Source organism: Scomber japonicus, chromosome 5 (genome assembly GCF_027409825.1).
Source record: "Scomber japonicus isolate fScoJap1 chromosome 5, fScoJap1.pri, whole genome shotgun sequence".
Classification (NCBI taxonomy): domain Eukaryota; kingdom Metazoa; phylum Chordata; class Actinopteri; order Scombriformes; family Scombridae; genus Scomber; species Scomber japonicus.
The window spans coordinates 3,425,645-3,449,501 of NC_070582.1; the positions used below are offsets into that span (position 1 = coordinate 3,425,645).

Consider the following 23,857-nt stretch of genomic DNA (forward strand, 5'->3'; position numbering starts at 1 on the left):
TACTCATAATAGTACTACTACTCTCATTACTACTACTACTACTACTATTAATACTACTAGTAATAATGAGAGTAGTAGTACTATTATGACTGCTTCTCTTAATACTACTACACCTCAGAAAGAAGAGATAACATTTATAAAATACATGTTTAATGACTTTTGATTAAAGTGTATTTTATTCTGAAAGGGCTCCGCTGGGGAAATGAAAATGAAGAGTCATCATTTTTTGAGTTTTCTAATTGCTTAATAATGAAAATATTTTTAGGGTTTTTGTTTAAACTGCAGAGTCAGGTGTGTGTGTGTGTGTGTGTGTGTGTGTGTGTGTGTGTGTGTGTGTGTGTGTGTGTGTGTGTGTGTGTGTGTGTGAACTTGTGAACTTTATTCTATGAAGAAACTTAAAGGTGATGATTTTTATTCTATTTCAAAGGTTAAAAATGAACCATGTGATGCTGTTTCCTCCTCCAGCAGCAGCAGCACACACACACACACACACACACACACACACAGAGTCACACACACACACACACAGTCACAGATATGCAGTGAGATATGAACATGTGTGATGACTGCTTGTATTTTCAGACAGTGTGTCGCCCAGCCTGTCTGCCAGCAAGCTTTTACTTCCTGGTCTTCTAACCGCCTTGTGGCACGCAGCTGGTGGCGAGCACTGTCTCCTCCTCCTCCTCCTCTTTCTCCTCCTCCTCCTCCTCCTCCTCCTCCTCCTCCTCCTCCAGGGTGACAACTGTTGCATCACATGTTCTGTATTTCTGTTCAGGCTGATTTGCACATAAGTAGCGGCGAGAGAGCGGAGCCAACCAAGCAGATCACAGTTGCTGCTTTGACGCCTTTTTTGCATGTTGCACGCAAGGTGTGTGTGTGTGTGTGTGTGTGTGTGTGTGTGTGTGTGTGTGTGTGTGAGTGAAAGAGAAAGAGCGGTATATTAATAGTGTTGTGGTGAAGAGTGTGTGCAGCTGTGTGAAAGAAAACTAGCAAACAGTTGTAAGATCATGTTTCTGCTGCTGCTGCATTTTTAAAAAACCCTGTAAAATAAAAAAATAAATAATAGAAATAAAACCTTTTAATTTCTTTTAAATCTAAAATAAATATCCTGGAGCGATGTCCCGTGAGTCGGCATCGATTTAAAGACTTGAAAGTTCAACAATAACAGAAATGTGTGGGTGTGGAGTTAGAGGTGATGAGCTGTGTAGCCACTCGTCTCCGCTGCTGCTGCTGCTGCTAACGTGACACACCACAAACTGTGCAGCCGTGTTGCATTGTGGGTAATGAAGACGGCAGGAAGACGAACGTGTTAAATGTAAAAAAAAAAAGAGATGATACGCTTCTTTTTTTACACTCTGCATCTCTGAGTAGAAGCTGCAGCTATTCTAATTTTAACATTTAAAACATAAAAACTTTCAAAATAAAGTGCTGATTTTTTAAATTAAAGTGATGATGCATTTGTGTCCACTCAGCTGTCCCAATATCTTAAAATACTTATTTTACTGTCATGAATTTCAAAATAAAGCTTCACATTTTCACTGCTGAGAAGCTGCAACAAGCAAATGTTTCCATCGATTGATTTAAAACATATAAAACATAAAAACTTTAAATTAAAACATCAGAACTTTATTTTGAAAGTTCCCTCTATTTATGATTTTTTAAAGTGATGGTGCATTTGGGTCCAGGTGTGTCATCAGGAGTCTTTTTTTTTGTCCACTCAGCTGTCCCAATATCTAAAAATACTTACTTTACTGTCATGAATTTCAAAATAAAGCGTCACATTTTCATCGCTGAGAAGCTGCAACAAGCAAATTTAATATTTTTACCTTAAAACAAAAACAAGTAAAATGATTATTTGATTCAAAATAGTTGCAAAATGTTTTTCTGTTGATGAACTAATTGATTAATTGACTCCTTATTGCCTTTAAACACCTTAAATATAAATAAAATTAAGCTGAATTGTTGCATTATGATTTCATTATCGGTTCATCTGCAGTTTATTTTGTTAAAGAGAGACACACACACACACATCTAGTTAAATATTAAACCGTCTATTAATAAGTTTAATAAAGTAATAAAGACGTCAGAAGCAGAAGCAGCACGATAACATTCAGATTTCACGCCTCGTGTTGTGAGTTTGATTTCAGCTCTGCAGGACGCTGAGCTGAACCCCGCTGCAATAAAAGCCTGTTTTGCAATTCAAATGACCCGAGAGCGTGATTTACATACCGGTTCATCTGTGGTTCAAACCTGCAGGTCCAGATCTCCATGTGAGGACGCCTCCCTCCACCTCCTCCTCCTCCGCCGAGCAGCCCGTCAGTCCGGAGCTGCAGGGTCACCACCCATGCTTCCCCGTCGCCAACGACTACCAGCACCTCGGCTACCAAATCCAGGGGCCCCAGTATGGAGCCCAGGGGAACCTCCGAGCCTTCGACTGCCCCAGCATCCAGATCACCTCCATCGCCCCTAACAACCATGTAGAGCCGGGCGGTATCCAGCAGGCGTTGGCGGTGGGGGGGGCGGAGGGGGGTTACCTGGAGGCGTCGTGGCCCCGAGATCAGCTGTTCCTCCCTTTGGACCCCAGTTACCGGGACCCGGCGCTGTGCCCGAGCCCCTGCAGCAGCCTGTCCTCCAGGAGCTGGATGTCCGATCTCTCCTCCTGTGAGTCTTTCTCCAACGTGTGCGAGGACGTGGAAGGGGAGCTGCGAGACGCCGCCCGCCTCGCCCTCGGGTCCCCTCTCGGGTCGCCCGTGGGGTCCCCGGGGTGCGGGGGCGGGGCTTTCGGGGTGGAGCTGTGGCAGCAGAAGTATCAGCACCCGTCGGCCTTCAGCCCGGCGCTGTCGCCTCATCAGTCGCCCCGCCAGTCGCCGTGCCACTCGCCTCGCACCAGCGTCACCGAGGAGAGCTGGCTGCACCGACGGCCCACCTCCAGGTAGACGTTGCCGTGGTTACCGACGGTCGGTCTAATCACCGGCTTTAATGAATCTGATCAGGTGGTGTCCCTCAGATGTTTTATCAGGAGTTTATTTCCTCTAGAGAGACGTGAGAAACAACCAGGAAGTAAAAACTACACATACCAACCAACATGACTTTATATTAGAGTTTTTATTATAAAGGTTAATAAAGTTCAAAGTTCTTCACAGCTGATAATAAGACGGAGTGACAACATGAAGAAAAGGAAGAAAAACTAAGAATAAATAGAGATTAAAGCTCCTGTGAGAAGTTTAATAATGAAAAATAAATAATTAGAAATGAGAGAGAATAAGAGAAAAAGCTTATTAAAAGTTAGAGTTTAAAAAAAAGCTAGGTTTAAAAAGACAAATGAAAGTAAAGAGATAAAGTTTTATAAAAGTTTTTAAAAACAAGATAAAAAGACAAAAAACAGATGAATAAAATTGAATTAAAAGATACAACTTATAGAAGGATGTTAATAATAATAATACATTTAAAACATTTTAAAACATCAAAACAAATGAAATAAAAATATGATAAAAAAGACTATAAACAATTCTTCAATTTGAATGTACTTTTATACATTTTTTGACACTTCCAGCTGTTCATATAAAGCTACAGGAGCAACAGATTAATGATGAAAAGAGAGAAAATAAGAATTATAATAAAGATGTGAAAAAATATTTGAATTAAATAAAATAAATAATTAAAAATAAGAAAGAATAATAGAAAAAGTTAAAAGTTAGAGTAAAAAATAGACAGTTTCCTCCCTCCTACCTTCCTCCCTTCCTTCTTACCTCCCTCCCTGCCTCCTACCTTCTGTCTTTCCCCCGTCCTTCCTTCCTTCCTCCCTTCCTTCTTTCCTCCCTGCCTCCCTCCTTCCTTCCTTCCTTCCTCCCTCTTACCTTCCTCCCTTCCTTCTTTCCTCCCTCCCTCCCTCCTACCTTCCTCCCTTCCTTCTTTCCTCCCTCCCTGCCTCCTACCTTCCTTCTTTCCTCCGTCCTTCCTTCCTTCCTCCCTTCCTTCTTTCCTTTCCTCCCTTCCTTTCCTTCTTTCCTCCCTCCTTTTTTAGTTTAATAAAAACTTGGTAAAAAAAAATGTTTTAAATTAAATTAACTAAATTAAATTTGAATGTTTTGACACTTCCATGTCTTCATATAAAGCAACAGACGAGTGATAAAAAAAGGAAAATAAAGAAGAAATGAATAATTAATATTTAAATAAAGATTAATGAAGGTTATTTTTTATTATGGTTAAATATTGAAAATGAATCTTAGAGTTAATATTTGATCTCTCCCTGCAGGCCGTCCTCCAGACCCACGTCGCCCTGCGGGAAACGTCGCCACTCCAGCGCCGACCCCCGCGCCCGCTCCCCCTCCCCCTCCCCCCACCACTCCCCGAGCCCGACGCCAGGGGCCTCGCCGCGGGGCAGCGTGACGGACGACACCTGGGTTGGGAGCCCCGCCGGAGCCATGGGGGGGCTCTTCATGTCCGGCTGCTACCAGGAGCTGGACGTCCCCTCCAAGACCAGGAGGACGTCCGGGAGTCAGCTGGGCGACGGAGGACTGGAGGAGCTGAGGACTGTGATCCCGTTCCAGGAGTCTGCTGGAGGGGGGGGCGTCGGGGTCGTCGGGGGGGCGGAGGAGGCGAGGGAACAGGACGGACTGGCTGAGCTCTTCCTTCAGGTTCCTTCACACTTCAGCTGGAACAAACCAAAACCAGGAAACCCCCCTTTGTTCAGGTGAATATGATGCGTTTAAGGACATCTGGAAACTTCAGTACTGCCAAAGTTGATTCATCAATTAGGTTTTTTTTGTCTTTAAATGTCAGAAAATGGTGAAATACGGCAATTAAATGTCGTCAGAAGTCCAAAAATATTCAGTTTACTGTCACAGAGGACTAAAGAAACCAAAACATACTCATTTTTTACACTTACATACTCTTCAGGGTCTAATTTGACCCATCTTTGCATTTCAGTGAAGAAAAAAACACCTTTAAAATGTTTTAATTTTAACCAGAAATGTGATGACTTATCCTAATGTGATCCAGAATAGACAACATGAGAATAATATTAAGTTTTTTGTGCAGCCGATACACATTTATTGTTGAGTGTTTGACTAATATATATATATTCAAAAATACCGTTTATTCACCCTTCATTATCATATATTGAAGGCTGTAGTGTTACATAGCATTGGACCATTATATAGAATAACTGTTAATATGTTTTATATAGCTTCATTAAGGTTCAGGTGAATATGATGTGTTTAAGGTCATCTGGAAACTTCAGTACTGCCAAACATGATTCATCAATAAGGTTTTTTTGGGGTTTTAAATGTCAGAAAACGGTGAAATATGTTGATTTAAATGTCTTGTTTTGTCCTCAGAAGTCCAAAAATATTCAGTTTACTGTCACATAGGACGAAAGAAACCAGAAAATACTCACATTTAAGAAGCTGGACTAAAAAATAAGAATTAAAAAAAGACTCAAAATAGTTTGCAATTAATTTAATAGTCTAGTTTAATAGATTGATTAGACTAATTGTTGCAGCTCCTTCATCTTCTATGTTTCAACGTTACAGAAAGAAAGAAAGGAAGAAAAAAGTAAGAAACAAAGAAAGAAAGAAAGAAAGAAAGAAAGAAAGGAGGAAGTTGAGGAAAGAAAGATAAAAGAAACAAACAAAGAAAGAAGGAAGAAGAAAATTAAAGAAATGAAGAAAGAAAGAAAGAAAAAACTAAGAAACTAACAGACAGAAAGAAAGGAGGAAGATGAGGAAAAAAGAAACAAACAGACGGAAAAAGAAAGAAAGAAAGACTCTTTCTCCCTCCTTTCCTTCCTTCCTTCCTCCCTCCTTTCCTTCCTTTCTTCCCTCCTTCCTTCCTCCCTCCTTTCCTTCCTTCCTCCCTCCTTTCCTCCCTTCCTCCCTCCTTCCTTTCCTTCCTTCCTTCCCTCCTTCCTTCCTCCCTCCTTTCCTTCCTTCCTTCCTTTCTTCCTTCCTTCCTTCCTTCCTTCCTTCCTCTTCTTTCTCTCTCCCTCCCTCCTTCCTTCCTTCCTTCCCTCCTTCCTTCCTCCCTCCTTTCCTTCCTTCCTTCCCTCCTTCCTTCCTCCCTCCTTTCCTTCCTTCCTTCCTTTCTTCCTTCCTTCCTTCCTTCCTCTTCTTTCTCTCTCCCTCCCTCCTTCCTTCTTTCCTTCCCTCCTTCCTTCCTCCCTCCTTTCCTTCCTCCCTCCTTTCCTTCCTTCCTTCCTTTCTTCCTTCCTTCCTTCCTTCCTTCCTCTTCTTTCTCTCTCCCTCCCTCCTTCCTTCTTTCCTTCCCTCCTTCCTTCCTCCCTCCTTTCCTTCCTTCCTTCCCTCCTTTCCTTCCTTCCTTCCCTCCTTCCTTCCTCCCTCCTTTCCTTCCTGCCTTCCTTCCTTCCTTCCTTCCTTCCTTCCTTCCTTCCTCCCTCCTTTCCTTCCTTCCTCTTCTTTCTCTCTCCCTCCCTCTTTCCTTCCTTCCTTCCTCCCTTCCCTCCTTTCCTTCCTTCCTTCCTCCCTCTTTTCCTTTCTGTCTCCCTCCCCCCTTCCTTCTTTCCTTTCCTCCCTTCCTTCCTCCCTCCTTTCCTTCCTTCCTTCCTTTCTTCCTTCCTTCCTTCCTTCCTCTTCTTTCTCTCTCCCTCCCTCCTTCCTTCTTTCCTTCCCTCCTTTCTTCCTTCCTTCCTTCCTTCCTCTTCTTTCTCTCTCCCTTCCCTCCTTTCCTTCCTTCTTCCTCCCTTCCTTCCTTGACTCGAGGACAACAGGAGGGTTAAATGACTGGATTTAGTCCTCCATCACTTTACATTGAAGTCACATGTGAAGGTTTTAATAGTCAGTATGAAGAAGAGGAGGAACGATTACAGAGAGGAGAAAACCTTTAAATATCTCTCATCTCTTCCTCCAGGAACTCGTCTCCTCCTCCTCTCGATTGCCTTCTGCCGAGCCGGTTTGACCAGTATGAGCTGAAGCTGGAGGTCCAGCCCAAATCCTACCACAGGGCTCATTATGAGACGGAGGGCAGCCGAGGGTCCATTAAGGCTCTGACTGGAGGACACCCGCTCATTAAGGTTTGATTTACTTTCTATTAGAGCATTAGACCATTACGGAAGAAATCACAATCACCATTATATGGCTTATTAGGTATTTAACGCAACACACAGCAGAAAATGTGCAGAGAATATTGGAGCTGAGCTGGTTACCATGACGACAGTTCACACATCACTTCCTGGTTTTTAATAATTAGTCAGTAAACTCAGCATCGTCTGACGCAGGCTGGAAACTCTGCACTTTTATTTACAGTTAAAAACATTTTGCTGTGTTTCAGCTTCTGTCAAACTAATGGAGCTGCAGCCACTTCCTGTCTAAGCTTTTCAAAATAAAGTGCATCGTCTGACGCAGGCTGGAAACTCTGCACTTTTATTTACAGTTAAAAACATTTTGCTGTGTTTCAGCTTCTGTCAAACTAATGGAGCTGCAGCAACTTCCTGTCTGAGCTTTTCAAAATAAAACCTTTGTTATTGTGCACTTCTCCTTATTATTAACAAACAAAGTTGGGGCTTTTAAAATTAAGGGAGAAACCCAGGAGAAGGGGCAGAGGAAAGAAGGAAGGAAAGAAGGACAGAGGAAAGAAGGAAAGGACGGAGGGAAGGGATGAAGGAGGGAAGTAAGTGAGGAAGGTAGGAGGAAAGGGAGGGAGGAAGGAAGGATGGAAGGGAGGAAGAAGGAAGGAAGGACAGAGGAAAGAAGGAAGGTAGGAGAGAGGGAGGAAAGAAGGACAGAGGAAAGAAGGAAGGGAGGAAGGAAGGGAGATTAAAAAAAAGGATAAAATGGAATATTGAAATTATAATTATTGTCTGTGTGTGTAGTTTTTACACACATACAAAAAATACAATTACCTCATTAAAACCCTTAAAATGAAATCTGCTCCTTCTCCCTTATCGATAAATACAGACTACTTTTGACTGGAGTGAACTTTAAAGTTTTATTTTACACAATTAAGTCATAAAGATCCTCACACTGACAGACTTTGACTCATATTTTCAGGCACTCCTACGTTATTAAATATAAAGGTCAGTGACTAATAAGAGTTGGAAAAATGAGACATTCAAAAAATATCTTTAAATAGATTTAAAAGCAGCATCAGGTTTGTTAAAAAGTAAGACTGAATGCTCCTGAAAATGTCAAATAATAACAAAATAATGATGAATATTAAATATTTTACCACCTACAGTGTATTTAAGTAAACTTATACTAATAATGATTTCATTTAAAAAACATCAAATGAAAAGAAACATTCATACATTTACTTTTTAAAGTAATTTGTCAATATTGAGCATTAAAAAGGAAGGCAGGCAGGAAGGAAGGAAAGAAGGGAGGGAGGGAGGGAGGGAGGGAGGAAGGACAGATGGAAGGAAGAAAGGAAGGGAGGGAGTAAGGACAGATGGAAGGACGAAAGGAAGGAAGGAAGGAAAGGGAGTGAGGACAGATGAAGGAAGGAAGGAAGGAAGGAAGGACAGAAGGAAGAAAGGGAGTAAGGACAGATGGAAGGAAGGAAAGGAGGAAGGGAAGATGGAAGGAAGAAAGGAAGGGAGGGAGTAAGGACAGATGGAAGGAAGGAAGGAAGGACAGAAGGAAGAAAGGGAGTAAGGACAGATGGAAGGAAGGAAGGAAGGACAGAAGGAAGAAAGGGAAGAAAGGAAGGGAGGGAGTAAGGACAGAAGGAAGAAAGGGAGTAAGGACAGATGGAAGGAAGAAAGGAAGGAAAGGAGGAAGGGAAGATAGAAGGAAGGAAGGAAGAAAGGAAGGCAGGGAGTAAGGACAGATGGAAGGAAGAAAGGAAAGGGAGTAAGGACAGATGGAAGGAAGGAAGGAAAGGAGTAAGGACAGATGGAAGGAAGGAAAGGAGAAAGGGAAGATGGAAGGAAGAAAGGAAGGGAGGGAGTAAGGACAGATGGAAGGAAAGAAGGAAGGGAGGGAGTAAGGACAGATGGAAGCAAGGAAGGAAAGGAGTAAGGACAGATGGAAGGAAGGAAGGAAAGGAGTAAGGACAGATGGAAGGAAGGAAGCATTTTGTCAGTATTAAGAAGGAAAAAAATCAGATGTTTCAGCACTGATTGATAAAACCGACCAGCTAACCCAGAAAAAAGGGAAATAAACATTAGTCTCAGCTTTGCTCTCAAACTGCACGTCGACTCCTGAAAAGCTGCTGTGAGGTAAGCCTCCGATGATCAACCTCCGCGGATCGTCTGGATCAGAGAGAACAGAGGCGGGCCGAGACAAGCAAAGCCCCATCAAGGCCTCGTATGTAACGGACACCGGCGCGGCTATTCTGGGTGTCACATTCTCAGGCCGCCGCTGAAGCCAGAGGAGCTTCCTGCAGCAACATGTGTTTCTGTGTTTACTGTCAACACAAGGACACGAGCTGCACAGGAAGCGTCGAGAGGGAAGACGGGGTTTGTGAAATTCACTAAAGAAAGAAAAGCAGAAGTCTGAAAGAGGATCACAATAGATGTTTTTTTCACATGACGTCTTTAAATAGAAATGTGTTGCCTAGCAACGTTAAAACATCACTCTGGCTGGGTTCGAAACTGCATACTACATACTACACACTTCTATACTACACACTTCTATACTACACACTTCTATACTACATACTTCTATACTACATACTACACACTTCTATAGTACATACTTCTATAGTACATACTACATACTTCTATACTACACACTTCTATAGTACACACTTCTATACTACATACTACACACTTCTATACTACACACTTCTATAGTACACACTTCTATACTACACACTTCTATAGTACACACTTCTATACTACATACTACACACTTCTATACTACACACTTCTATACTACATACTACACACTTCTATACTACACACTTCTATACTACATACTACACATTTCTGTACTATATACTTCTATACTACACACTTCTATACTACATACTACATACTTCTATACTACACACTTCTATACTACACACTTCTATACTACACACTTCTACACTAGATACTACACACTTCTATACTACACACTTCTATAGTACATACTACATACTTCTATACTACACACTTCTATACTACACACTACACACTTCTATACTACATACTTCTATACTACACACTTCTATACTACACACTACACACTTCTATACTACATACTTCTATACTACATACTACACACTTCTATACTACATACTTCTATACTACACACTTCTATACTACACACTACACACTTCCATACTACATACTTCTATACTACACACTATATACTTCTGTACTACATACTTCTATACTACACACTTCTAAACTACACACTACACACTACACACTTCTATACTACATACTTCTATACTACACACTTCTATACTACACACTTCTATACTACACACTTCTATACTACATACTACACACTTCTATAGTACATACTTCTATACTGGATACTACACACTTCTATACTACACACTTCTATACTACATACTTCTATACTACATACTACACACTTCTATACTACACACTTCTATAGTACATACTTCTATACTGGATACTACACACTTCTATACTACACACTTCTATACTACACACTTCTATAGTACACACTTCTATACTACACACTTCTATACTACACACTTCTATAGTACACACTTCTATACTACATACTTCTATACTACATACTACACACTTCTATACTACATACTACACACTTCTATACTACACACTTCTATACTACATACTACTACACTACATACTACACACTTCTATACTACATACTACATACTTCTATACTACACACTTCTATACTACATACTTCTATACTACATACTTCTACACTACATACTACACACTACTACACTACACACTTCTATACTACACACTTCTATAGTACATACTTCTATACTGGATACTACACACTTCTATACTACACACTTCTATACTACATACTTCTATACTACATACTACACACTTCTATACTACACACTTCTATACTACATACTACACACTTCTATACTACATACTTCTATACTAACGATAGAATTAGTGCTTTTATTTTGAAAACAGGAAGCAAACATACCCTCACTGTAGCTAACTTGATCTGTGACGTTTGTATTTTGGGTTTTTTCAGAAGTTGCGTTGCATCTTGGGTAATGTGAGTGTGAGTAGTAGCGTTGCATCTTGGGTAATGTGAGCGTGAGTAGTAGCGTTGCATCTTGGGTAATGTGAGTGTGAGTAGTAGCGTTGCATCTTGGGTAATGTGAGTGTGAGTAGTAGCGTTGCATCTTGGGTAATGTGAGTGTGAGTAGTAGCGTTGCATCTTGGGTAATGTGAGTGTGAGTAGTAGCGTTGCATCTTGGGTAATGTGAGTGTGAGTAGTAGCGTTGCATCTTGGGTAATGTGAGTGTGAGTAGTAGCGTTGCATCTTGGGTAATGTGAGTGTGAGTAGTCAGCTCTTGATGCATACTCTGCATTTCTGGAGAATCTAGTAAACCATCCAGGAACTTCTCACATACTCTAAATCACTACACAGTTGAAACACACTACATACTTCAAATGACGTCAGAGTTAGTACGAGTAGTAGGGAAGTATGCGGTTTAGAACAGACCTTCTGTGTTCACTCAAAACAGGACTCATTCTGTCAAGCTTTTCATCACATTTGTACGTGTTTTCTGTCGTTTCTGCCTGCAGCTGAGTGGATACAGCGAGCAGCCGGTCAGCATGCTGCTGTTCATCGGCACCGCAGACGACCGATACCTTCGTCCGCACTGTTTCTACCAAGTCCACCGAGTGACGGGGAAGACTGTCACCACCAGCTGCCAGGAGAAGATCATCGAAGGCACCAAAGTGCTGGAGATCCCCCTGCAGCCGGAAAACAACATGTCTGCCAGGTAACCATGGCAACGGTATCAACTGACAGTAAAAGTACTGCAGTATTATAGTGATGTAGTATGCAGTATTACAGTAAAAGTACTGCAGTATTATAGTGATGTAGTATGCAGTATTACAGTAAAAGTACTGCAGTATTGTAGTGATGTAGTATGCAGTATTACAGTAAAAGTAGTGATATATTATTATATATGACATCATTAGATTATTAATAGTGAAGCATCAGTGTTAGAGCAGCATGTTACTGTTGTAGCTGCTGGAGGTGGAACTAGTTTATACTACTTTATATACAGTTAGCTAGTTTATACTACTTTATATACAGTTAGCTAGTTTACACTACTTTGTATACAGTTAGCTAGTTTACGCTACTTTATATACGGTTAGCTAGTTTACGCTACTTTATATACAGTTAGCTAGTTTATACTACTTTATATACAGTTAGCTAGTTTATACTACTTTATATACAGTTAGCTAGTTTACACTACTTTGTATACAGTTAGCTAGTTTACGCTACTTTATATACGGTTAGCTAGTTTACGCTACTTTATATACAGTTAGCTAGTTTATACTACTTTATATACAGTTAGCTAGTTTATACTACTTTATATACAGTTAGCTAGTTTACGCTACTTTATATACAGTTAGCTAGTTTATACTACTTTATATACAGTTAGCTAGTTTATACTACTTTATATACGGTTAGCTAGTTTATACTACTTTATATACAGTTAGCTAGTTTATACTACTTTATATACAGTTAGCTAGTTTACACTACTTTATATACGGTTAGCTAGTTTATACTACTTTATATACAGTTAGCTAGTTTACACTACTTTATATACAGTTAGCTAGTTTATACTACTTTATATACAGTTAGCTAGTTTACACTACTTTATATACAGTTAGCTACTTTATACTACTTTATATACAGTTAGCTAGTTTACACTACTTTATATACAGTTAGCTAGTTTACACTACTTTATATACAGTTAGCTAGTTTAGTCCAGTGGTTCCCAACCTAGGGGTGGGGGCCCTCCAAAGGGTCCGCAGATAAATGTGAGGGCTGCTGAGATGATTAATGGGAGAGGAAAGAAGAAAAAAGTTCTGATACACAAATGTGTTTTCAGCTTTTGGACTTTTTCTCTAATCTTTGATTTTTGCTGAAATATTGCATCATTGAACATTTACATTGGTTACAAGTGACATTTTTATACACGTTGCATACGGCTGCTGTTCTTTGCTTGTGTTTCTTGACTTAAAGGTTAATTTTCGCACCACTGATCATGCATGAATGTGCTCGGAGCCTAAGATAGTGTTCATCTCTCAAATCTGACACTTATCTCTGTCAACACACACTGCATTTCCTCTTCTATAGATAGATAGATAGATTTCTGTTTTTCACTATAACCCTAATGATAGTTTCTAGCCTCACCATTATACTAAACTAATTTTTAGTGGTAGATGTCATTGATATAAGTAGAAGCTTCAGAGTTAACCCTTTATATGCTGTTTGAGTCTAATTTGATCTGGGTTAAATGTCCTGTTTGAGTTTTCTTATAATTTATAACTTCTTACAAGTTTAGTTCGTATTCATAGCAGTTTTCTACATTTCTTAGTAAATAGCTGCCACCATGTGCTGATTTTAATCCATGCACATTTATATCTGAGGTGATTAATGTGTGTTAATATCGTTTACCGTCTCATCAGCTGATTTAACTTGTCGTCTAAGTTGAGCCAAAGTGAGCCTGCTGACCTTCCTGATCTTCCTTTTCCTCTTGTTTTATAGCTCGCATGCGGCTGCACATTTGCATCGCGGCCCACTGCATGAGATACGAACAAAAGAGGGAGTCACTCGTAAAAACGCTGCTTTATACCAGCGTTAGAAATAATAAATAAAAACTCTACAGCAGGGTTAGGGTTGAACTCTTTTTCATTCATGGGCCACAAACCGGATTATTAAAAAGATGGAAGGGAGGAAGGAAGGAAGGAAGGAAGGAAGGGAGGGCGTAAAGACAGATGGAAGGAAGGAAGGAAAGAAGGAAGAAAAGGATAGTAAGGAAGGGAGGACAGAAGGAAGGAAGGCAGGAAGGAAGGATAGATGGAAGGAAGGACAGAAGGAAGAAAGGGAGTAAGGACAGATGAAAGGAAAGAAGGAAGAAAGGGAGTAAGGACAGATGGAAGGAAAGAAGGAAGGAAAGACAGAAGGAAGGAAGAAAGGGAGTAAGGACAGATGGAAGGAAGGAAGGACAGAAGGAAGGAAGAAAGGGAGTAAGGACAGATGGAAGGAAGAAAGGAAGGAAAGAAGGGAGTAAGGACAGATGGAAGGGAGGAAGGGAGTAAGGACAGATGGAAGGAAGGAAGGAAGTAAGGACAGATGAAAGGACAGAAGGAAGAAAGGGAGTAAGGACAGATGGAAGGAAGGATAGAAGGAAGAAAGGAAGGAAGGAAGAGAAGACAGGAAGGAAAGTGGGCTGTATTGGACCCCTTGGCGGACCAGTTCTGGCCCACGGGCCTCATGTTTAACCCCCTCTGCTCTACAGGATCCTTTTTAAAAGTAAATAAAACATTATTATAACAGTTTTTTCTCTCCTGTTTATTTTCCTGCAGCATCGACTGTGCCGGCATCCTGAAGCTGCGTAACGCTGACATCGAGATGAAGAAAGGCGAGACGGACATCGGCAGGAAGAACACAAGGGTCCGCGTTGTGTTCAGGGTCGCTTTGCCTCAGCAGGGCGGCCGGACGCTGTGGCTGCAGACGGTGTCCGTTCCTGTGGAGTGCTGTGAGTAGGGCTGGGCAATTAATGGAAAAATAATCGGAGCCGACATTTAGAAACTCTAATCGACTTAATCTTGCTCATGTCAGTTAATCGTGGTGTTCACTGTTGCCATGACAACAAAGGTTGCATATCTTTAAGGGATTTGAAAACTTGTCTCCTGTGATCATTTTAACCCAAACCATGATCTTTACATAGTTCTGATCAAGTAGACTAGACATTAACCTCAGAGTCATGAGTCTCGAGTCAAGGGAGGAAGGGAGGAAGAAGGAAGGAAGGGAGGAGGGAGGAAAAAGGAAGGAGGGAAGGAAGGAAGGAAGGAAAGGAAAGAAGGAAGGGAGGAAGGGAAGGAAGGAAGGGAGGAGGGAGGAAAAAGGAAGGAGGGAAGGAAAGGAGGAAGGAAGGAGGGAGGGAAGGGAGGAAAGGAAAGGAGGAAGGTAGGAGGGAGGGAAGGAAGGAAGGAAAGGAAAGAAGGAAGGAAGGAAGGAAGGAAGGGAAGAGAGGAGGGAGGGAGGAAAAAGGAAGGAGGGAGGGAAGGAAGGAAGGGAGGAAAGGAAAGGAGGAAGGAAAGGAAAGGAGGAAGGAAAGAAGGATGAAAGAAGGATGAAAGGAAGGAAGGAAGGGAAGAAGGAAAGGAGGAAGGAAGGAGGGAGGGACGGAAGGGAGGAAAGGAAAGAAGGAAGGGAGGAAAGGAAAGGAGGAAGGAAGGAAGGGAGTAAAGGAAAGAAGGAAGGGAGGAAGGAAAGAAGGAAGGAAGGAAGGAAGAGTCAAAACAGATGGGGTCAATTTGACCCGGGAGGACGACAGGAAGGTTAAAACATCTTTATATTCACTCCCTAAAGTGTAAAATACTAAACTAAAGAAACATGTGGAGATACATCATTGTTCATGAAGGGTGGAGATAATCGTTCATTAATCGTAATCGAGGTTAAAAGTTCAATTAATCGTGATTTTGATTTTTGCCATAATGGCCCAGACCTAGCTGTGAGTCAACGCTCATATTAAAGCTCCACATTTATAAGTCAGAGTGAGATCAGCTGCTCTGTGCACTCAAACAGAAAATGTTAAAAAAAAAGGTTTAAAAAAAAAACAACAGACTATTATAATGCAACGGAAGAATAGAAGAAGCGGAAACTCAAAGTGTTGTTTTGCAGCTTCACAGCTTAATTTTGACAGATCATAATCGTTTCTTCCTGTTGTTTGAATATTTCCTCTGTCAGTAAATGTGCTGCTGCTGCTTTAGTCTGACATTAAAAGTGTAGAAACTACGCACTTATTTAAAGCTATAATTTAATAATAATAATAGCAGAAGTACAAAAATATGAGACTGAATATAGATAGATACTTCAGATATCCAGTAGCTCACACACACATACATAAATAAATTAGGGCTGTCAAACGATTCATTTTTTTTAATCGAGATTAATCGCAGAATTTCCATAGTTAATCACGATTAATCGCGTTTTGAATTGCATGTTTAAAATCCTGTTATTTTCCATTTGAAGGCAGTTTTAAGCCCATAATGTAAAGCATTTCTTACCAGAGTGTCTTAACTGGGAATCAATCACGGCTCTGCTGCGACTCCCACACTCCAAAATGGTCCTTTGGTGGAGCTGAGGCTGGCTTGGCTGCACCTGGGTGTTTAGCGTGGAGGTGCTAACTCAAACTCCACGTACTCCGGTGGTAGTTAAACTCCGTTTGACACAGGTTGCATTTTACTTTTGACTTGTCAACTGAAGCGTCTGGAAGTGTTTTAAAGTTAAACAAGCCGTTCAAAAGTCCAGTAGCTCTCTTACTTTCCATCAGCGCGGTAGGTTTACTGCAGGAGGCCACTTCAAAGCATAGCGCTACAGCTAGAGGAGCCGTCTACGGGGGAGGAGAAGGGACAAAAAGGCTTGCAACATTAAAATGCAATTAAAAAACATTAATGCGTTATGGATTGCATTAATCTAATCGCGATTAACGCGTTAACGCTGACAGCCCTATAATTGAGTAATTGACTTTTCTTTGGATCTTTATATTTATTAATGTAATATAAAAGTGAAGTTTAAATCAGTGTAAAACATGTGACAGATACACAACACAGAGGGAATCCCTAAACCTCTAAGCTACTGCAGACCGGCAGCTTTACGTCATTAAATCATTAGTTACCTTTATTTCATTTAATCCAAACATCAACCAGAAAGGAGATTTAAGAGAACAGAAGTACAAAAAAGAGGTTTTATAATCAATATGAGACTGAAGAAAGATAGATAGGTAGGTAGGTCTCTGCAGATAATTCAGCTCCTGTTAAACACTTCTGAACTTCTGGATGTGTGTTTCAGCTCAGCGTTCGGGTCAGGAGCTTCCTCACGTGGACAGCTTCAGTCCGACCAGCTGCTGCGTAGACGGAGGAGACGAGCTGCTCATCACTGGATCCAACATCTGCCCACAGTCCAAGGTGGTGTTCATGGAGAAAGGACAAGGTGAGACGGCTGAACTCTGAACTCTGAGCAGGTTCACATCCTTAAAGTCCGTGTAAAGTAAGAATAAATATGTGTTCTGAGTTTGACATACCACAGAAAAGTGTGTTGTTAACCACCCTGCCAAATTTGAATGATTAAAAAAATCGCCAAATATATGAAATTAGGCTTCAAAGTTGTGTAAAAATCAGCCTCTTTCTCTGCTCCCAAACGCTGAAGCCCCGCCCCCTACCAAGTGTCACCTGTCAATCAAAGTCACCACCTCTACCAGAAACATGGACGCTATGGCTGAGAGCTTTCAGCGGCTAACTCGGCTGCTAGCTCGGCGGCTAACTGGCTAACTGTAGACTGTAGTAGTAGTAGTGTGCTGAATGTATTTCTACCTCTACAGCAGCAGGGGAGGGTTTATGCTAATCACTAAATCCTGAACACAGAAATGTTGAAACACAGTTTGTGAAGCCTAGCTCCACAATTCAAATCTAAATGGTTGAAATGCTTTTTACACCTTTTTTAGAAATACATTTATGACCTATTTAATGTGTTTAGAAGAAAATGTCTGAATTCACTTTACATGGTCTTTAAAACCTGAATGACATGAAGGAGAGATTTGAACCAGTGTGTTTGTGTGACTGGTTTCCTCTCAGATGGACGGTCGCTGTGGGAGGTCGACGCCAGAGTTTTACCTGAGAAAAGCAGCGGAGTGAGTAGAAATGTTATTAAATTACGACCAAATGTTGCACTTGATTTTTTTTGGTGCCATATTGGTTATATAATCGTTTTACATAATATAAATATAAACAAGCACATTTCCTGTAATGTCAAACATTTCCTTTAAATGATAATTGTGCCAATTTAAGACTTTTTTGTATTTGATTAAAACTAAATGCTGCTATATATTAGCTGTATATAATGTAATCTGTAGGCCTGCAACTAATGATTATTTCCATTATCAACTAATATAATTATTTTATAAATTAATTAAGTCTGTAAATTGTCTGAAAATAGTAATAAATCTCAGTTATAAGCTGTTGGAGATAATTTAAATCGTCTTAACCTACTGTCTAAAACCCTCAAACATATTCATTTTACTGTCTTATATATAATAAAACATTTATTTTCATCAACTAATCAATAAATTAGTTAATCATTGCAGCTCTAGTCCTGGTTTTCATGTTATTAAATATTTTCCATCTGTTGTTTTACACCAATTTTAAAGAAAGTGTCGGATATGAAATATAACTGATATTAAAAACGATTAAAATAAAAATGTATTTATTATTTAGATAGATGGATCTTTATTGTCACTGTTAAAACAACAGAAATAGATAAATTGAGACATTAAAACATATTAAGAACATTACAGTGCTATAGAGGTTACTGCTCTCTACATTTATTATTATTTATTATATTTAGAGCTGCAACTAATGATTGTTTTCATTATTAAATTAAACATACTGACTATATTCTCAGTTAAGTGAAAATATTATGTCTTTAAAAATGTGATGTAATAGTGTAATGTCCTACAAACACAGCTGATTTCGTCATAGTTTTTCAAAATAAAAGACATTTAGTTTACTGTGATTATAAAGAAAATAATAAATCATCATGCATGAGAAGCTGAAACTAGTTTTTTCTTTAAGAATGATTAAAATTTGACTTTTCTCCAAACAACAACCAGAAAGCAGCACATGTGAGTCAGACACGAGGCTGCAGGACCGGTTCAGGCAGATATAACAGATACAGGAGGAGAGGAAACGCTATTAATCTGAAAAGGAAATCAAACTTTTACTGCAGCAACTGAACATAAATCACAAACCACAAAGAAACACACTGAGGTTAAATGTCATATGTTCTATAAAAAGACTGAAATGTAGAAAATAATCTCACTTGGTTTTATAGCTTTTATTGGTTTGCACTTTTTCTTTACTAACTTAGTATCCACTGTTTATAGAATAATAAATAAATACATAAAAAAGAGCATTTCTATGTAAACACAGAACACTACAGTTTAGAAAATACAGGCAAAAATCCTCCTTTAATGTATAAGATTAGAGACTAAATGTTCTTTTATAGGATGTTAAAAAATCGTGTGCACATCTGCAGCTCCCAATGCAGGTAGAGTCCAGTCTACCTGCATTGGGAGCAGGTAGAGTCCAGTCTACCTGCATTGGGAGCAGGTAGAGTCCAGTCTACCTGCATTGGGAGCAGGTAGAGTCCAGTCTACCTGCATTGGGAGCAGGTAGAGTCCAGTCTACCTGCATTGGGAGCAGGTAGAGTCCAGTCTATGGAAGGAAGGGAGGGAGGAAAGGGAGTAAGGACATGGAAGGAAGAAAGGAAGGAAGAAAAGATGGAAGGAAGGAAGGGAGGAAAGGGAGTAAGGACATGGAAGGAAGAAAGGAAGGAAGAAAAGATGGAAGGAAGGAAGGGAGGAAAGGGAGTAAGGACAGATGGAAGGAAGGAAAGAAGGAAGGAATGAAGGAAGGACTGATGGAAGGACAAAAGGAAGGAAGGAAGGAAAGGGAGTAAGATCTGATGGAAGGAAGAAAAGATGGAAGGAAGGAAGCAAGGAGGGGAGGGAGGAAAGGGAGTAAGGTCAGATGGAAGGAAGAAAGGAAGGAAGAAAAGATGGATGTAAGGAAGGAAGGGAGGGAGTAAGGACAGATGGAAGGAAGGAAGGAAAGAAGCTTGTGTCTTCACGTCTGACTTCCTGTGGTGATTTGGTGCAATATGAATAAAAACTGATTGATTGATTGATTGATTGATTGGTTGATTTATTGATTGATTTATTTATTTACTGATTGATTGATTGATTGATTGTCTGATTGATTGATTGACTGATTGATTGATTGTCCTGTAGTCCAGCATCGTGGTGGAAATCCCTCCTTACAACAAGAAGACGACGAGTCCGGTCCAGGTCCAGTTCTACGTCTCCAACGGGAAGAGAAGAAGAAGTCTAACGCACACCTTCACCTACCTGCCGGGAGACCGACGCCACCTGCTGGGAGGCACTGTCGCCGGGGTCGTCGCCGGGGCAACGCAGGTCAAACAGGAGCGCTGGGAGCCGGACCACATCTCCCACAATGCACCTGGCTTCTGTCACGACCGAGCGCTCAGCCCAGATTTGGTTTATTACGACGCCTGCAGCCTCCCGGTGCATTGTGCTCCCGTTAGCCAAACCGCTCCTCGTCTTCATCACCCTCCTCACGCCTCCTTAATGTTTCCTCACACCTCCTCCTCCTCTTCCTCCTCCATCCCTCTCCACACCTCCTCCTCCATCCCTCTCCACACTTCCTCTTCCTCCATCCCTCTCCACACTTCCTCCTCCATCCCTCTCCACACCACCTCCTCCATCCCTCTCCACACCTCCTCCATCCCTCTCCACACCTCCTCCTCCATCCCTCTCCACACCTCCTCCATCCCTCTCCACACCTCCTCCTCTTCCTCCATCCCTCTCCACACCTCCTCTTCCATCCCTCTCCACACTTCCTCTTCCTCCTCCTCCATTCCTCTCCACACCTCCTCCTCTCCCTCCTCCATCCCTCTCCACACCTCCTCCTCTTCCTCCATCCCTCTCCACACCTCTTCCATCCCTCTCCACACTTCCTCTTCCTCCTCCATCCCTCTCCACACCTCCTCTATCCCTCTCCACACCTCCCCCTCTTCCTCCATCCCCCTCCAAAGCTTCGTCATCCCCCCTCAGACCTCCGCGATGCCTCCCCAAACCTCCGCTGTGCCCCTGCAGAGCTTCACCATCCCGCCTCAGCCTCCCGCCTCCTCTTCCTCCTCCTCCTCTTCCTCCACCCTTCCTCCCCAAACCGCCTCCATCCCCATCCCTCCTCTCAGCTCCTCCGGAGGGCATCATCACAGGGATCAGTCGTCTCCATGTCTGATCTCCAGGAGAGCCTTCGTCGCCCCCGTCGCTGCCCCCCCTGTCGTCGCCCCCCCTGTCGTTGCTGTCGCTGCCCCCCCCGAAGGATTCGAGAGGGGCGCTGAGCATCAAACAGGAGCCGCAGGAGCCGAATGCCGGATCTCTGGGCCTCCAGGAGATCACACTGGATGATGGTAGGAAGTTTAAAACATCAACCTGTCTTCTTTTCATTCCTTCCTTCCTTCCGTCCTTCTGTCCTTCCTTCCTTCCTTCCTTCCTTCCTTCCTTCCTTCCTTCCTTCCTTCCTTCATGCCTTCCTTATTTTCTTCCTTCCTTCCTCCCTCCCTTCCTTCCTTCCAACTGTCCTTCCTTCGTTCCTTCCTTCCTTCATTCCTTCCTTCCATCTGTCCTTCCTTGCTTCCTTCCTTCCATCTGTCCTTCCTTCCTTCCTTTCTTCCTTCCATCTGTCCTTCCTTCCTTCATTATTTCCTTCCTTTCTTCCTTCCTTCCTTCCTTCCTTCCATCTGTCCTTCCTTTCATCTGTCCTTCCTTCCATCTGTCCTTCCTTCCTTCCTTCCTTCCTTCCATCTGTCCTTCCTTCCTTCCTTTCTTCCTTCCATCTGTCCTTCCTTCCTTCATTATTTCCTTCCTTTCTTCCTTCCTTCCTTCCTTCCTTCCATCTGTCCTTCCTTTCATCTGTCCTTCCTTCCATCTGTCCTTCCTTCCTTCCTTCCTTCCTTTCATCTGTCCTTCCTTCCATCTGTCCTTCCTTCCTTCCTTCCTTCCTTCCATCTGTCCTTCCTTCCATATTCCCTTTATGCTAACATTTTTTTAAAAGTTATGTAAGATTAAATATAGAAATAGTTTTACAATACTAATAATAATACATAGTTAAAAGTAGCTAAAATAAATAAATAAATAAAATAAATATATAAAATCAAGTAAAATACATTTTAAAAGTACTAATTAAAAGCTAAAGTTATGCAATACGTTTTTAGCTTTCTTTTAAACATAAAAATAGTTTGTTTTATAGTTTTAGGGGAAAATTAATAAAGTCTGCATCTCAAATTTCTTTGTGCTGTTTTTTTTAAACCTCTAATAAACCATCAGCAGACGATCTCAGCGTTTGTTCACTATAATAAATAAATAAATCAGCAAATGTTTCCTTTAAAAGGAAGGGAGGATGGAAGGAAGGAAGGAAGGGAAGAAGGAAGGACAAAAGGAAGAAAGGGAGTAAGGACAGATGGAAGGAAGAAAGGGAGTAAGGACAGATGGAAGGAAGAAAGGGAGTAAGGACAGATGGAAGGAAGGAAAGGGAGTAAGGACAGATGGAAGGAAGAAGGAAGGAAAGGAGGAAGGAAAGATGGAAGGAAGGAAGGGAGGGAGTAAGGACAGATGGAAGGAAGGAAGGAAAGGAGAAAGGGAAGATGGAAGGAAGAAAGAAAGGAAGGAAGAAAAGATGGACAGAAGGAAGGAAGGAAGGATGGAAGGAAGGGAGGGAGTAAGGACAGATGGAAGGAAGGAAAGAAGGAAGAAAGGAAAGGCAGGAAGGACAGATGGAAGGAAGGAAGGGAGGGAGTAAGGGAAGATGGAAGGAAGAAAGAAAGGAAGGAAGAAAAGATGGACAGAAGGAAGGATGGAAGGAAGGGAGGGAGTAATGACAGATGGAAGGAAGGAAGGAAAGGAGGAAGGGAAGATGGAAGGAAGAAAGAAAAGATGGACAGAAGGAAGGAAGGAAGGAAGGAAGGAAGGATGGAAGGAAGGGAGGGAGTAAGGACAGATGGAAGGAAGGAAAGAAGGAAGAAAGGAAAGGCAGTAAGGACAGATGGAAGGAAGGAATGAAGGAAGGAAAGGAGGAAGGGAAGAAGCTTGTGTCTTCATGTCTGACCTCCTGTGGTGATTTGGTGCTATATGAATAAAAACTGTTGTTCACTATAATAAATAAATAAATAACTATCAGCACATGTTTCCTTTAGAATGATGAAATATTAAAGTTGAGCGGTAGAGAAACCAAACAGTTGTTTAGTTGTTTTTTTAAAGAGGATGAAAAGTGTTGCAACAGAAGCAGAGATATCATCATCATCAACATTACCCACAATGCAGTTCACCTGTTGTTATTCTAACAGCAGCGAACATGGCCTGAAGCCGTTCAGAGGAACACTCAGCTTATTATTATCATCACTCCTACACTATATTATAAACTCACTCTTAAATTATACATTAGGTTTAATTCATTCATAACAAGAAGAAGAAGAAGCTAACGGACACATGCTAACTAAACAAATTAATAAAATAATAATATTACATTGTAGAGGCTGAACCGCTCTGACTTTCACACTAACTGGTTTTCATTCAGATTGTTTTTGTTAAATTTAAAATGTCAAAAAAAAGAATATCTACAAAATGAAATTGTTTTATTTCAAAAATATGAAATCTGATTGGTTGCTGTTTGTTCTGCCGTGCAGCTGTGTGTGTGTGTGTGTGTGTGTGTGTGTGTGTGTGTGTCTCTCTCTCTGTGAATATGTGTGTGTATCTATTTGTGTGTGTGTGTATGTGTGTGTATCTCTGTGTGTATGTGTGTGTGTGGGTGGGTGTGTGAGTGTGTGTGTATGTATCTCTGTGTGTCTATGTGTGTGTATCTGTGTGTGTGTGTGTGTGTGTGTGTGTGTATGTGTGTGGGTGTGTGTGTGTGTGTGTATGTGTGTGTGATGTTGGTTATTTAAATGTCGGCCTGTCTGTGTGTGTGTGTGTGTCTCTGTGTGTGTGTGTGTGTGTGTCTATGTGTGTGTATCTCTCTGTGTGTGTGGGTGTGTGTGTGATGTTGGTTATTTATATGTTGGGCCTGTCTGTGTGTGTGTGTGTGTGTCTCTCTGTCTGTGTGTCTGTGTGT

General features: G+C 41.2%; 1 protein-coding gene across 1 annotated transcript in view; it reads left to right on the forward strand.

The window, feature by feature from the left end:
• The first annotated feature begins 1,116 nt into the window (after window positions 1-1,116).
• The window catches only part of nfatc3b (nuclear factor of activated T cells 3b), a 26,945-nt gene continuing 4,204 nt past the window's right edge, over window positions 1,117-23,857 (forward strand). Inside the window, 10 exon segments of the mRNA XM_053319425.1 lie at window positions 1,117-1,123; window positions 2,257-2,932; window positions 4,256-4,693; window positions 6,868-7,030; window positions 11,666-11,865; window positions 14,471-14,643; window positions 16,962-17,102; window positions 17,744-17,799; window positions 19,957-20,991; window positions 20,993-21,161. Coding sequence (XP_053175400.1) covers window positions 1,117-1,123; window positions 2,257-2,932; window positions 4,256-4,693; window positions 6,868-7,030; window positions 11,666-11,865; window positions 14,471-14,643; window positions 16,962-17,102; window positions 17,744-17,799; window positions 19,957-20,991; window positions 20,993-21,161 — 3,058 coding nt within the window.